Genomic DNA, 12938 nt, shown 5'->3' with positions numbered 1-12938 from the left:
ATGGGGTAGCAGCAATGGTTACTTGGCAGATCCAATGTTTGCCATTTTTCTTAGTATCAATTAATGTTATACACCGATCCCACCATGCCTGAGTTGATTTATGGAGTACTAGACTGCTAAGGGAATGGCCCGCAAAGAAACATGCATGCACTTTTCTGGACCATGCAAATCTTTTTTCTCCTGCAATTTCTTTTTAAATTACTCTCTGCTGGTTAAAGATTAAAATATTAATGTAAAATAGTATTAGTACTCCCTCCGTTTATTAATATAAATCGTTTTAAATTACGCACATAGATTAAAAAATTAATATTATATTTTGTAAACAAAAACATCATTAATTATTTACCTAACCACAAATCAACCAATAATAAAATAGAATGCATATTAGCATTGGTCATATAACATTAAGTGTTAATAAATTTTACATAGAAAACCGAAAACGTCATATAATTTGGAACATAAATTTTTTTTAAAACGACTTATATTAAAAAAACGGAGGAGTATTAAAGTATAATTGTTGATTTTGCCTTTTATAACAAATAAGTAGTAATCTATATATAATAGCAAACCTAATTTTTGTTTTCTATGATGTCAGCTTTTTTTTATAGGAAAATAAAAGTCAAATCTAAAAGTAGAGATTGCTCCCTTATGCAATCTAATGGTCAATTTTTAGTTTCATTTAAACGTATGACGTTAATCTAAACGGTGTCTAAACATTTCAACTTTCAATCATCGCTAATTCAAAAGTCAGGACCTTCTTTTTTTTTTCTGGAAATACCAAAAGACACAACCCTTCGAAAGAAAAGTTTGTAGTAGATTTATATATTGTTTTTATCACTTTCCTTTGCCTTTGTTCTTTCACTTTCTTTTGCTATTTTGTTCTTACTCCCGTTCATTTTTATGCCCACAGTTTTGTTATGGAAACAAATGATAAAAAACGCGGCCGAGTCAACGCTGCACAGAGGGTCACTGTGCCGAGAAAGTGATGATCGGTTGGCCTAGGCGGAGCTCCGAGTTATTTCTGTGTCAACAGGGGAAATGTGGAACGCGGAGTTAACTGTGAAAAACGACTTGAATAAATCTATAAAAAAAACTATATCTGAAAGTTTTCTAAAACAATAAAACTTAATTTTGATAGCTCTCATCCTCATATGAAGAATAAAATCAAGATTTGGAGTAAAAACGGCAAGAAAACACACAACAAAACGACTTGAAAACCCTAAAGATGAAGACGGGGCATGTGAATGACGACTAATGTACCCTTCATTAATGGAACTGAAAAAATACAAAATTGCATTACGCGTAATCGGACTCGGGTTGGCCGAGAACAATAGAAGTGGCTAAACAATTATGCCAACCTGATGCCTTAAAGTTTTCGTAAATGTAAATCTATATGAATCGAAAAATAAGACTTATTCTTGGGTTCACCAATAGAATTATGTTATTTCAAAATTGATATCTTTTATTAACTAAAACAAAATATTGTTAAGTTATATTATATTTTTAAAATAAAAAGATAAAAAAATAATAATAATAATAATAATTACAAAAAATATTTTTAACGTCGTCAGGAAAAGACTAAACCCTAAATCCTAATCCCTAAACCCTAAATCCGAAATCCTAAACCCTTGGATAAGTCATAAACTCTAAATCAAAAACACTAAATACTAAAACACTCAACGGTTTAGGATTTTAGTGTTTAGTGTTTTTGATTTAGAGTTTATGATTTATCCAAGGGTTTAGGGTTTACCCAAGGGTTTAGAGTTTACCCAAAGGTTTAAGGTTTCGGATTTAGGGTTTAGGGATTAGGATTTAGGGTTTAGTGTTTTGCTGACGACGTTAACAATATTTTAAAAAAAATTCTTTTCTTTTGTAACTACTATTTTTTTTACCTTTTTATTTTAAAAACATAATATAACTTGACAATATTTTGTTTCTTTTTTTAAAAGATATCGAATTTGAAATAATAAAATTCTATTTGTTGGTGAACCAGGGAGTAAACCCAAGAATAACTCAAAAAATAATTCGCCCATTAATCTTCAAATAGTCACAATTTATTGATTTTTCGCTAAGCCCTACCTAACTAATTCGTCTATGTAGTTTCAAAAAATGGAAAACAACCGATTCTCTCTTCTAATTTCTAGTATCTTGTAATAGCAATGTTTGAAAGAAAATGAAATCTTTCATGGAAGATGATTAAGATCTTTAAAAAATAACATGATATTATTATTCAAAATAAATCACTCACATTAATTTCAATATAAATTAAAAATAATTAAAAACTTAAAATAAAATCAATAATTTATTATAATATATTTACTTTATACATATTTATTTTCATGAGCACGGAAAATTACCTAGTAACAATAAAAGGAAAATGGTTGGTTCTATGAATGACATTTATGTGTATGGAAACAAAGAGATAATATAAAGACAAGAGGATGACACGACTTACATTTTACATCACTGATTTTAACAAAGTTCAAAGCTAAAAACATCTCCCCTTCCCCAACTACAATCATTTATTTTTACTCTGACATCAAATTCAATTTCTTTGTCCCAATGTAGTAATCAAAACAAAAGCATTTAACTGGCAACCTGTAATATATGAGTGAGTCGTGACCCTTGAGGTCAAGGACTGGAACGTTGACTCTATCTGCCAACGAGGTAACAATTACAAAACCTTCTGAAGAAGTGCGAAGGTTCGTTCGTTGTTGGTTGTTTTATATCTAAAGGCATAAGAAATACACCTTCCATGTATTGTGTATAAAGTTCCCTTCTTTACCAATTTAATTTTACTTTGATTCATTGCAAATCACAAAACCTGGAATTCTCATACTTCAGAAATGATTTTGTTTATTTCTTTTGAAGGAAAAAGTAGTATTACAATAGTTCTTAAAAACAGTCATTGGTAGCTCATAGAAGCCATTGATACACTCAAAAGCTTTTTGAATACGCACCGACCTTCAAGTTGCATCACTTCGGATCCGAAGTACGAACCCCCTGGCGCTTGAAGAACTCTCTGAACCCATAAGGACTCATGTCATAATTGTACTGCCCAAAAGAAACAAACAAGACCAATGTTTAGACTCTGCGATAGATTCATACGTGCATTTTCTTCGCATTGTTTCAAACAACAATGCAGGTTTCTATACACAAAAAGGTATATACAAGCGCCAATGTGTGATGCTTCAACTTACAGGTACGACTTTCACAGAGTACCGGGTGATATTCGGATCCTGGACCTTTCCTTCATTACCCGCCTGCATCAGAAAGGTTTTCACTTTAGCAGATAAACAAAAGAAGCATGACATGTTTCAATACAAGTAAAGACAGAACTATACTTGTTGTGGGCTATGGAATATCTCAATGAAGGGATATTCACTTTTCTGGCGAGTTATGCAGAACCCGGGATACTTGGGGCATTCAACCTGAAACAATCCAAACACACAATAGTCACAGTACTCAATTACAAAGTTTTCTGCATTCTTGTTCTTATGGTCTGAGAACTCACTCGCATGAACTTGATGTTGGGATAGAACTCAGCAGCAGCTTCCTCAAGCATCCGGTCAAGATGTTGTGTGTAGTTACTTCTGTTATACACAATGAGACAAAAAGTGAGTAGGAATATAGCATAATTTGAGCTGGGAAGTGCAGTTACCTAATGGTGAATGCGACAACCACAGGATAGCCCTGGTGAAGGAGCTGGACAAACTCTCTTTCCGAAGTAAAATGGATAACCCGCGATGGCCCAAGATCCTTAGGGTAACCACTGTAGTACCTTCAATGCAGCAGAAGAAACAAAAAAAGAAACAAACTTTCATGTTCAGCAGTGTCTATTGGTAATACCAAGTTGTAAACTTTATATGAGTCAAAAATAAAATCTCATTACTTGCAAGTGGAGCGAAGGTGGAGAAGCATTCTATCGAGAAATGAAGTATCTCCCATCTGAGAAGCAGACCAAAAATGTATTAGCCGCTTAAGGGATGATGATCAGTAACCTAGTCCATTCAATTACCTGCTAATATTATAGTTTTTTCTTTCTTTCAGGCATTTCATCGAACAACATGGGCGCATTTAACATATCACGAGTGAGAGAGAGATCATGACAAAGAAGAGAAATTTATTGTCGATTTCTTTGTATATTTGCTAGCAAACGCAAACTTGAATTCAAATTAACAATGGGAAACTTGGATGCAAGAGATTTTTAAGGAGAAATTAGAACCTGGAGGATGTTCGCTGCTTCTTCAGATTTGCTTTCACTGCTCGAAGCAGAATCTTTCGTTACAAATCAAACTTGGAAAGAACTGATGATAGTGATTCTTCTTCTGGGTTCCTCTCCTCCTCTAGCTTGAAGTTAAATCGTGGGGGAAGGAAGTGACAATCTGCAGTTTTACGTTTAATTGGTTTTGGGGCCTTATAGTTCTCTGGATTGTTTTGGGCTTTCTTCTTTAATGGTGGCCCTTTTTATCTCTTTCCGACAAATCAAATGTGTGATTTTTTTTTTGTGGGGGCTTATTGGATTTGATGATTTGTGGAATTGTGGGAATTTGGAGATATACCAACTTCGAAGTGGTTTTATAAAAAAATTGGGATTTGAGCAAGTCTTTAGGAGGTGATTAGAATGGAATTTGGAGATTTGGGAAAGAAAAAAAATGAATAATTTGATTTTTAATTTTTAAATTGACACATATGTTGCTTGCCCAGAAAATATAAAAACGACATCTAAAAGTATCAAAATTATACTCTGGATTATAGTGCCAAGTTAAGATAAAAAAAAATATCTGAGATTGGGAATTTGTGCCTTGGTCCTTAGGTATATCATATATGTAACAAACCACTCTCCTCCATCAGTCAACACATATCTTTCTCGATTACATATGCAAAGATGGGGTCTCAATACACTAATTAGAAATTGTATATTTGATTAACCCCCACATATCACTTTTATTTTTCCGCAGAAAGAGATAATAATTTATGACAATAGACAACACAAACTTTTCTTCGTACCAAGCTTGGTGATACATAACAATATTGTAATCTTCTAAAAGTGACTGATTTCCACATAACTTTGATTAAGCGAGCAAAGAAAAACTCATCGTGACTGTGACAACAAAGGTCTTCAAGTAAATTAAAGTAAACACAAAGAACACTATGCATGTCTCACAATTGATGCTGTAAGGCAGAAGAAGTTTCAGTAATTCCATTTGTCATTGCAATTGTTTACGCACTGCAAACACACAAGTCTATACGCATACAAAAATAAGAAATGTAAATAAGATTAAAAGGTACAAAACTCAACAACAGTATCAATGTCCATATGTGAAGAAGTGGAAAGTTCGAGGGAGAAATGGTGTGTCGAGGAACTTCCATTCAATGTTGTTGATCTGATGTGAAGGAGAAGTTCCTGAGAAGAAAGGTTTTCTTGTTTCGAAAGGCACTCACCCCTTCATCTCTCTCACTTTACGAACACATCAGATCAACGAACCCATTTCTCTGGTTTTCAACTGATTTGATCATTTTATTTTTAATTTGAAAGCATAAAGAGAGGATATAAAATAAACGTGCTTTTTCTTGAAACTCCATTTCTTTACATGCTATTTAATTTTATTGAATTTGAAGTGTAAATCATTTTTTTCTAATAATTCAGAATAATTCTTGATATATATCTTTGATGAAATCCATACTTTTCAATAAAAGGAGATTTGATGGGATTTATATAAATGCTATATCCAATAACCATGGATTTATAAGAATTTTTATGAATGCCATATTCAATAAGGTGGGAGGATTTGGAGAAAAACTAAAATTTTATGAAATCTTTAATTCAATAAGCACCCCCCCCCCCCCTTGTTTGTTTTGTGGTCAACATAATTTATTGATATTCTGATAATTTTACAAGGTATAAAAATATTCATGTACAAGTGTTAATAGAAATAGAAGAAACTGAGACAATATGAAAAGTGGAAAGTAACCAACTGAGACAATAGAAGAAACTGAGAAAATATGAAAAGTGGAAAGTAACAATTTAGACCACGTGCAATAGATCTGTTAAATTATTTAATTCAACTGTTGAATTTCTGTAATGAACTTGTCGACAAAAGCAAAAATAGTACGTAGATTCAAATGAGTTAAATGTTTTCTACTTGTTTAAAAACAAAAACAAAAAAATGAACAAGTACCATTTGAATGTTTCAATGAGAAAGAGATATGATATATATTGATACTTTTTAATCTTTGATTGTTTGTGATTAGTTTTTTTATAAGTAGGCCAATTTTTTTTTTATATCAAAATTTATCATTTTCCATACTTTACAAAGAAAAATTTGTTTCCTTTTATTTGGATACATAATAAAAACACATTTTAATATATAATTCTACTAGTTTTTAATAAACTAATTTGATTTTTTACTACACAAAAATATAAAATAAGATTTTTTTAAAAAAACGTTATTTATCTTAGTTTAATTTATTATTGTTGTTAATATGTAGATACACAAATATATAAAAGTAAAATAGAAAATAAAAATAATGAGATAGAATGTTGAATTTTATTAAACAAAATCATTGTAAGACTACCAGCAATGAGGTAATTAGATCCAAAATTCAACTGTTTAATTCATACAATGGGACTATTGAATTATAAAAATGTGTATGTGAATTACATTTAATTTATTTAACTAGTTGAATGCAACAAAAGTATGGACATAATGACAGGCAGTGAAATGTCAATGGAAAGAAATTGAAAAAGTGAAATACACATGCTAGACAATTGAAAGAATGAAACACATTTGTCAATTTGAAAGGTGTTATATTTTCATTGGTTGTCAAAAAAAATTTTGAGATTTTTTTCTCCTCAAATTGTTGAAACTCATTTATTTTGTAGTAAACAGATTTTTTTAAAAATATTATATTAAATTTCATGATTTGTTATGATCTATAAATATAGACTATTCTCACCTTATTAGGATACATAAAAAAACTTCAATTTTACTATAATTTTTGTATTAGCCTTCAATCAATATTTTGTGATTAAACTATTTTTTGGTTAAATAGATCACAAAAATAATCCTTTTTACCATCAAAATTTAACTAATTGACTTTTTAATGATAAAATATACTAATCATTTTAACACTCAAAAAATTGACTAGTTATTAAGTGATAATAGATAACAAAAAATATGAATTTAAAATAATGGGGTAGGGTTTGAATATTAAACAAACTTATTGTAGATGTTAAAACTGAAATGAATATTAGAAATAGAAGATGATGTAGAATATTTTCAAAAAAAGTAGGATGTTGAATTTATCTACCATTGAAGATAGTCTAAGATATATAAAAGTAAATTATGTGTTGAAAATTATGTGGAAGAAAGACAACATGATATGAAATGTTTTTTTTGAACAAGATATGGAATGTTAAAATGTTGAAAATTGGATGTTGAATTTGTAAACCATTATACATAGTCTTAGTAGATAGTTTAATTAAAAGTAGCAATAAAATTTTAAAATCATATAAATTTTCAAATTAGAAATGAAACTTACAATATTTAATCTTGGAACAAAATATTATAATATTATATATTTTAGCATTTATGATAATAGATTAATACATTTTTCTGATATGATTTGTTTTTTTAAAATATGTTTATATTACACTACCTTATATTAGAATTTTTTTTGATGCATCTACCGACAGATTTTATAGAGGAGACTTTCTTACATGTTTTTCTTTCATGCTTTTTTAGATATTGCAACATTCTTCATCGAATCAGCAATCTCTTTGCTTCTTTCGTTATCGAATCTTATTCACAACATTGCAACATTCTTCATCGAATCTTACATTATCTTTATAATAGTCACACCCAAAAAATCAAACAAATTATAAAAGAAATCCGAAAAACACGAACCAGTAATCATGAAAGAGTGAACCGAGTAATTTTAAGCCAAAAGATTAGTCATAATGGGACGCTGATGGCAAACGGCTCGTAACGGCACGAGCTTGCGCATAGCCATTCCAGAATTTTCGGTCATATCAATTTCCTCACCGTTGACTTTTTCCCAGTCAAAGCATTGAATCAACGATCCTAAAGCCAACGATACCATCCTTTGACCCAAAGCCGCACCAGGACACGTCCTTCGTCCGTTCCCAAACATCATAAGCTTATTATTATTGGCAGCTTCTTTGTCCTCAAAACGCTCTGGCATGAACCTCTCAGGCTCATCCCAAAGCCTTGGATCTCTATGGATGGCCCAAGAATTCACTAGTACGATGGTGCCACGCGGTATGTCGTATCCGCCAATCTTGAGGTCTTCAGAAGGAGAACGTGGTACAAGGAGTGGTGCGGCTGGACACAGTCGGAAGGTCTCGGAAACTATGTTTTGGAGATAAGGGAGATTCAAAATGTCCGGTTCGTCGACCAAACGTTCATGTCCAATCTTATCATCTATCTCGGCTTTCGCCTTCTTCAACACTTCAGGACTTTTCAACAAACTCGCCATCGCCCATTCTAGTGTCACGGCTGCAGTATCCGTCCCCGCAAGCATCATACTCTACATAACATTTAAAACGTTAGTCTATACATATTATGTAAACATAAATCAGATAGTAAAACATAAACCATCTATGTTTTTTCAATTTTTTATGTAGCATTAATAATCAAATTGTAATTGAAACATACTCATTCTATGTTTCAAAAAAAAAAATATTCTGAGAGTTTTCACACATATTAATAACAAATAATTAAATTTTGATTATAAATATATTATTTTATATACTTCTTTGTTTCCAATAATTCTAAACTAGTAAAACTTCAAATAGTACAATTAACTTAGAAGTTTATAGTTTATTATTATTAGCTAATAAAAGATTCATCAGAAAAGGCAAAAATATTATTTTCCAAACAATTTTTTCGGAAAATTTATCTTCGGGATGAAATATATATTAATGTTAGATGCGAAAAATATTTATTCGAACTTGTAAACGCATTCTGCAAACTAAGAAACACAAAGAGTGATAATTTATATGATTTTGTAGGTTTATACATACGGATGAGAGAACTTACGAGCATGAGGCCTTTGATGATGACGTCACTGTAATACTTGGGTTGGTCTACTTGTAAAGACAACAGATGACTAAGCATTGTGTTGCTCTCTCCATCTCTACGGCAATCGTCGAGCAGTCGCTGCAAGAAAGTGTCCATGGCTTCGCCGAGTGCTTTCACTTTCTTCTCGTAGCCGTGTCCGAAAACTTTGAGAATTGGTAAATAATCTCCTGGATGGCTCGCACCACTATTGTCGTTGATCTGCGTCACTAGCTTCTTGAATAGGTTCGCTTCTTCCTTGTTGTGAACCTTTAAGAAATAATTCATTTTAATTAGCCAAAATATTCCACATCGAATGACTTTTCATGCATGAGAAGTAGTAAACACAATACAGAACATGTCCATGTTAGGTATTAATATTTAATATCTGATTATCTTGTACAAGAACATTAGAATAGTAAAAGATTAGTGATTTCAACGTATCAATCATTATTATGTAATTATTTAAATGAAACGAACCTGGTCTCCGTAGTAACGTCTCCCAGTGACCATACGGACAATATTATTGAACGTCAAATCTGCAAGAAGAGGCTCAAGCTCAACGACTTGGCCATTATAGTCACGTGAGAGTTTCGTGAGCAATCGTCGGATCTCGTCTTTACGAACGGAGAGGAATCCAGTGAGACGGTTAGAGGAAAGGATCTCAAGAGAGCAAATACGGCGGAGATTACGCCAGTGGTCGCCATATGCGGCGGTTCCAACCGTGGTGTAGTCGTAAGCAACGTACTTTGCGGTCAGAAAATGCGGTCGGTTCGTTAAAATAACGTCGTTCTGACCAGTAAAGCATTCTCTGACGAGGGGCAAGGAAGAGATCACGACGACTTGGCGAGAGCCATAACGGAGGGAGAAGATGTCACCGTACTTCTCCGCGAAACGACGGAAGAGACGGTGCACCGGTGGTTTCACGAGGTGGAGGTTGCCGACGATGGGAAAGGGAGTTGGTCCTGGTGGAAGATTGAAACTCTTAGATGAGAATAAGAATTTGTAAGCTAGTAGAAACAATACGAGTGGCAATAAGAGCAAAATGTAATCCATGTGATTATTTCTATTTTTTGGTTTAGCTAACAAAATGTTGTTTTTAATTTTTTTGGAGTCGAAGCTAACAAAGGTAAGTGATAAAGGTTGATAATCTATGTCTGTATATATATGGGTTGGTTTTACGACGAAATAGATATAAATAAAGAGTGCATGTTTGAACGTTGACTCATTATTTCTTTTCTTTGTTTTTTTGTCTTATTTTATTGTAGTGGTACCCTGTTTTATACGACTTTTCTTTGACTTTGACAGGTTCTTTTTGTAATCTGTGGTTTTTAATATGACGATTCACGAGAAAAATAGTTATTTTTGGATTCACCTATCTTTAGATTTACTAACCAATATGATTTTGTTATTTTATATTCAATATTTTTTTAAAAATGAAACAAAATATTATAGTAGTAGTTACAAAAAAAATTAAAAAATAAAATTTTAACTTCGTTAGCAAAACACTAAATCATAAATTTTTGAGTGTTTTAATGTTTAATGTTTTTGATTTAGAATTTAAGATTTATCTAAAAGTTTAGAGTTTAGGATTTATGGTTTAGAGATTAGGATTTAGGGTTTATGATTTAGTGTTTTGCTGATAACGTTATATATTTTTTTGTAACTACTATTATTTTTCACTTTTTTTTTTACAATTTTATTTTAAAAACATAATATAACTTAATAATATTTTTTTTTTTTTTTTAAAATATTGTATATAAAATAACACAATTCTATTGGTTGTACCAAAAAAAATGATTCTAAGAATAAGTCACTCAAAAAATGGTGGATCTAAGAATAAGTCACAGAAAAAGAGTGGTGGACAGGTGAACCCTCCTCGAAATTTCCAACATAGAGATGTTAGCTTTGATATTTCGATGCAAAGATGCGGTGAACTTGATTGTTGTTCTCACTAACCCAAAAGATTATAGGGTGATTCTAGATTAATTTTGTGTCTTTGTGATGAATTCTTTTTGTTTTGATTCGTATACAATTTTTTTCCGAAAATCATTACAAATATTAATTAAACCATAAATTTAGAATTTTGTATATATAACTCAAAATTCTTAAAAAGTTAAAACTAATAAAAATGCCCTGAAAAAGGTTATATTTGTTTTAGGAATATCTCAAGCCAAAAAAATATCAAGCCGCATAACAAGTTCAAGTACAAGTACAGTTAACAATGAGACCAGCAGACTACGGTATGTCTATAGTTAGAATTTCCGGTAGTCAATGCCGACATATAGAGAAATACAACCCAAACACATTGATATTCATGTAATTACAAACAAATAATTAAAACGGATAAGAATAAATGGTGTGATCACTGATCTACTTGCATTGGATAACACTATCTAGAAATAATTTTAATTGGGGACAAAGCTATTTTCCCATAGTTGAACCCATCAAAATATCAATCGAGTAGAAGTGGTCACATTTTCTTTTTGTTATAATTTTTTTATTAATATACATAATATTTTTTTTACCAATAATTATTTGATTTATATATATTTATATTAAAATTTTATTTTTATTAATATATATTTCAAATACCATGTTGTATTATTAGTTTAAACACGGTTGCATTGTTATCTTTGTTAATAGCTTTTGATGATTATATTATAAAAGCTATATATAATATGTTTAATCAAATATTAGGCAGCATAAACTTTAAAAATAACTAAATATAGTATCCAATAAAAACATTATTCGTATATTATAATATTAGTTCATATAGATGCTAGCTAGATAAACTTAAAATATCAAATGTTATCTCAATAAATATGTCTATAGTGCTTTTTCAGAAGAAAAAAACATGTCTAGTGTATGAACATAAGAGAAAGATTAATAGTAAAAAGCAGTCAACTAAGAAAATTGAAAGAATGGACAAAACATAAACCACATTGAACCTGGTTTTGGTAATGTAGCATGTGAAGATTAAAGGACTATATTTTTCAAAGAAAAACGATTGGAGGATTATCCTTTTTTATAAAGAAAAGATTGGAGGACTAAATAAATTGCTATCATTAGATTACCAAAAAAAAAAATTGCTATCAATACATAGTTTAACGTGATATAGGAATTAAAAATTGACTAGAGTAGTGGGCTATTAATTTTGGATTCAAAGTCCATTTTCTATAAATAATTTGGTCGTGTGGGCAAAAAAAGAATTATGACTGGGGGCATCAATCTAGTGTCTTTATAGTTTACACTATTTTTTGAAAATCTGACTGGTGGCAGCTGCCCCATGTTGGATCAAGTAGATCCGCCACTGGCACTAGCACTAGTTTCTTCCAGGGTGCTATTAATTACAAAGCTAACCACCCTCCCCCCGCTACGACTTCTCAAATACGGCTGCTCGTTAAATTTATAATATAATAATTATTATTATTGCTGGGCCGAAGGTGAGGACGAATGTTCCTTTACTTAGAAATTAAGTTATTTTATACAACGAGTTGACAAAATAAACGTAGAAATATTGTTTAGTGAAGTGTATATATCGTAAAGTCTGCGATATGCAATCGGCTGGCGCCCGCCACTGCATACCTCGTCAACAAAAAGTAATATAAAAACAATTAAGTTATTTTTGGTCATAACATAAATGTTATAAAAAATTCTAGTGATTTTTATTTACGGGATCATAACATAAATGTTTTTTTCTGTCATCCATAACATAAATGCATAAGACATAATTTAGTGATGTATAAGACATAATTTAGTGATTATTAGTTACGGGATTATAAATGCTATGTTTTTTTTCTTTTCTTTTCTAAATAAAAAGAGATGTAACACGAGAGTTTTTCGAGAGGTCAT

General features: G+C 31.1%; 2 protein-coding genes across 3 annotated transcripts; both read right to left on the bottom strand.

Moving 5' to 3' along the window:
• Positions 1-2836: 2836 nt before the first annotated feature.
• Positions 2837-4447, bottom strand: LOC106370344. Of its 2 annotated transcripts, XM_048742932.1 has the most exons (8): positions 4226-4403; positions 4019-4043; positions 3893-3948; positions 3662-3781; positions 3515-3593; positions 3345-3431; positions 3201-3263; positions 2837-3054 (listed from the first exon to the last, which is right to left on the bottom strand). In XM_048742932.1, exons 3-8 carry the CDS (start codon positions 3946-3948, stop codon positions 2977-2979), a joined length of 483 nt encoding a protein of 160 aa, XP_048598889.1. In that variant the 5' UTR covers positions 4019-4043; positions 4226-4403; the 3' UTR covers positions 2837-2976. The 2 variants fall into 2 exon arrangements, with proteins under 2 accessions (XP_048598889.1, XP_048598888.1); XM_048742931.1 differs by lacking the exon at positions 4019-4043 and having other exon boundaries at positions 4226-4447.
• A 3340-nt stretch (positions 4448-7787) lies between these two features.
• On the bottom strand, positions 7788-10259 carry LOC106371512 (cytochrome P450 81F2-like). Its single transcript, XM_013811596.3, has 3 exons — positions 9564-10259; positions 9066-9353; positions 7788-8553 (listed from the first exon to the last, which is right to left on the bottom strand). The coding sequence occupies exons 1-3, from the start codon at positions 10137-10139 to the stop codon at positions 7942-7944; spliced, it is 1476 nt and encodes a 491-aa protein (XP_013667050.2). The 5' UTR covers positions 10140-10259; the 3' UTR covers positions 7788-7941.
• Between the last annotated feature and the right edge of the window lie 2679 nt (positions 10260-12938).

The sequence above is a fragment of the Brassica napus genome, chromosome A10 (genome assembly GCF_020379485.1).
Source record: "Brassica napus cultivar Da-Ae chromosome A10, Da-Ae, whole genome shotgun sequence".
NCBI classification, from domain to species: domain Eukaryota; kingdom Viridiplantae; phylum Streptophyta; class Magnoliopsida; order Brassicales; family Brassicaceae; genus Brassica; species Brassica napus.
The sequence above is the reverse complement of the archived record's forward strand: the minus strand, read 5'-3'. Positions and strand labels throughout refer to the sequence as shown.

What these genes read in the sequence shown, in the direction of transcription:
- LOC106370344 (XM_048742931.1), bottom strand. Translation starts at nt 3,948, where the DNA reads ATGGGAGATACTTCATTTCTCGATAGAATGCTTCTCCACCTTCGCTCC. An exon ending in CCAACATCAAGTTCATGCGA is followed by an intron (nt 3,432 to 3,514) that starts GTGAGTTCTCAG and finishes GGATTGTTTCAG; the next exon opens with GTTGAATGCCCCAAGTATCC. An exon ending in TATTCCATAGCCCACAACAA is followed by an intron (nt 3,264 to 3,344) that starts GTATAGTTCTGT and finishes TTTCTGATGCAG; the next exon opens with GCGGGTAATGAAGGAAAGGT.
- LOC106371512 (XM_013811596.3), bottom strand. Translation starts at nt 10,139, where the DNA reads ATGGATTACATTTTGCTCTTATTGCCACTCGTATTGTTTCTACTAGCT. An exon ending in GACGTTACTACGGAGACCAG is followed by an intron (nt 9,354 to 9,563) that starts GTTCGTTTCATT and finishes TATTTCTTAAAG; the next exon opens with GTTCACAACAAGGAAGAAGC. An exon ending in TCATCAAAGGCCTCATGCTC is followed by an intron (nt 8,554 to 9,065) that starts GTAAGTTCTCTC and finishes AATGTTATGTAG; the next exon opens with AGTATGATGCTTGCGGGGAC.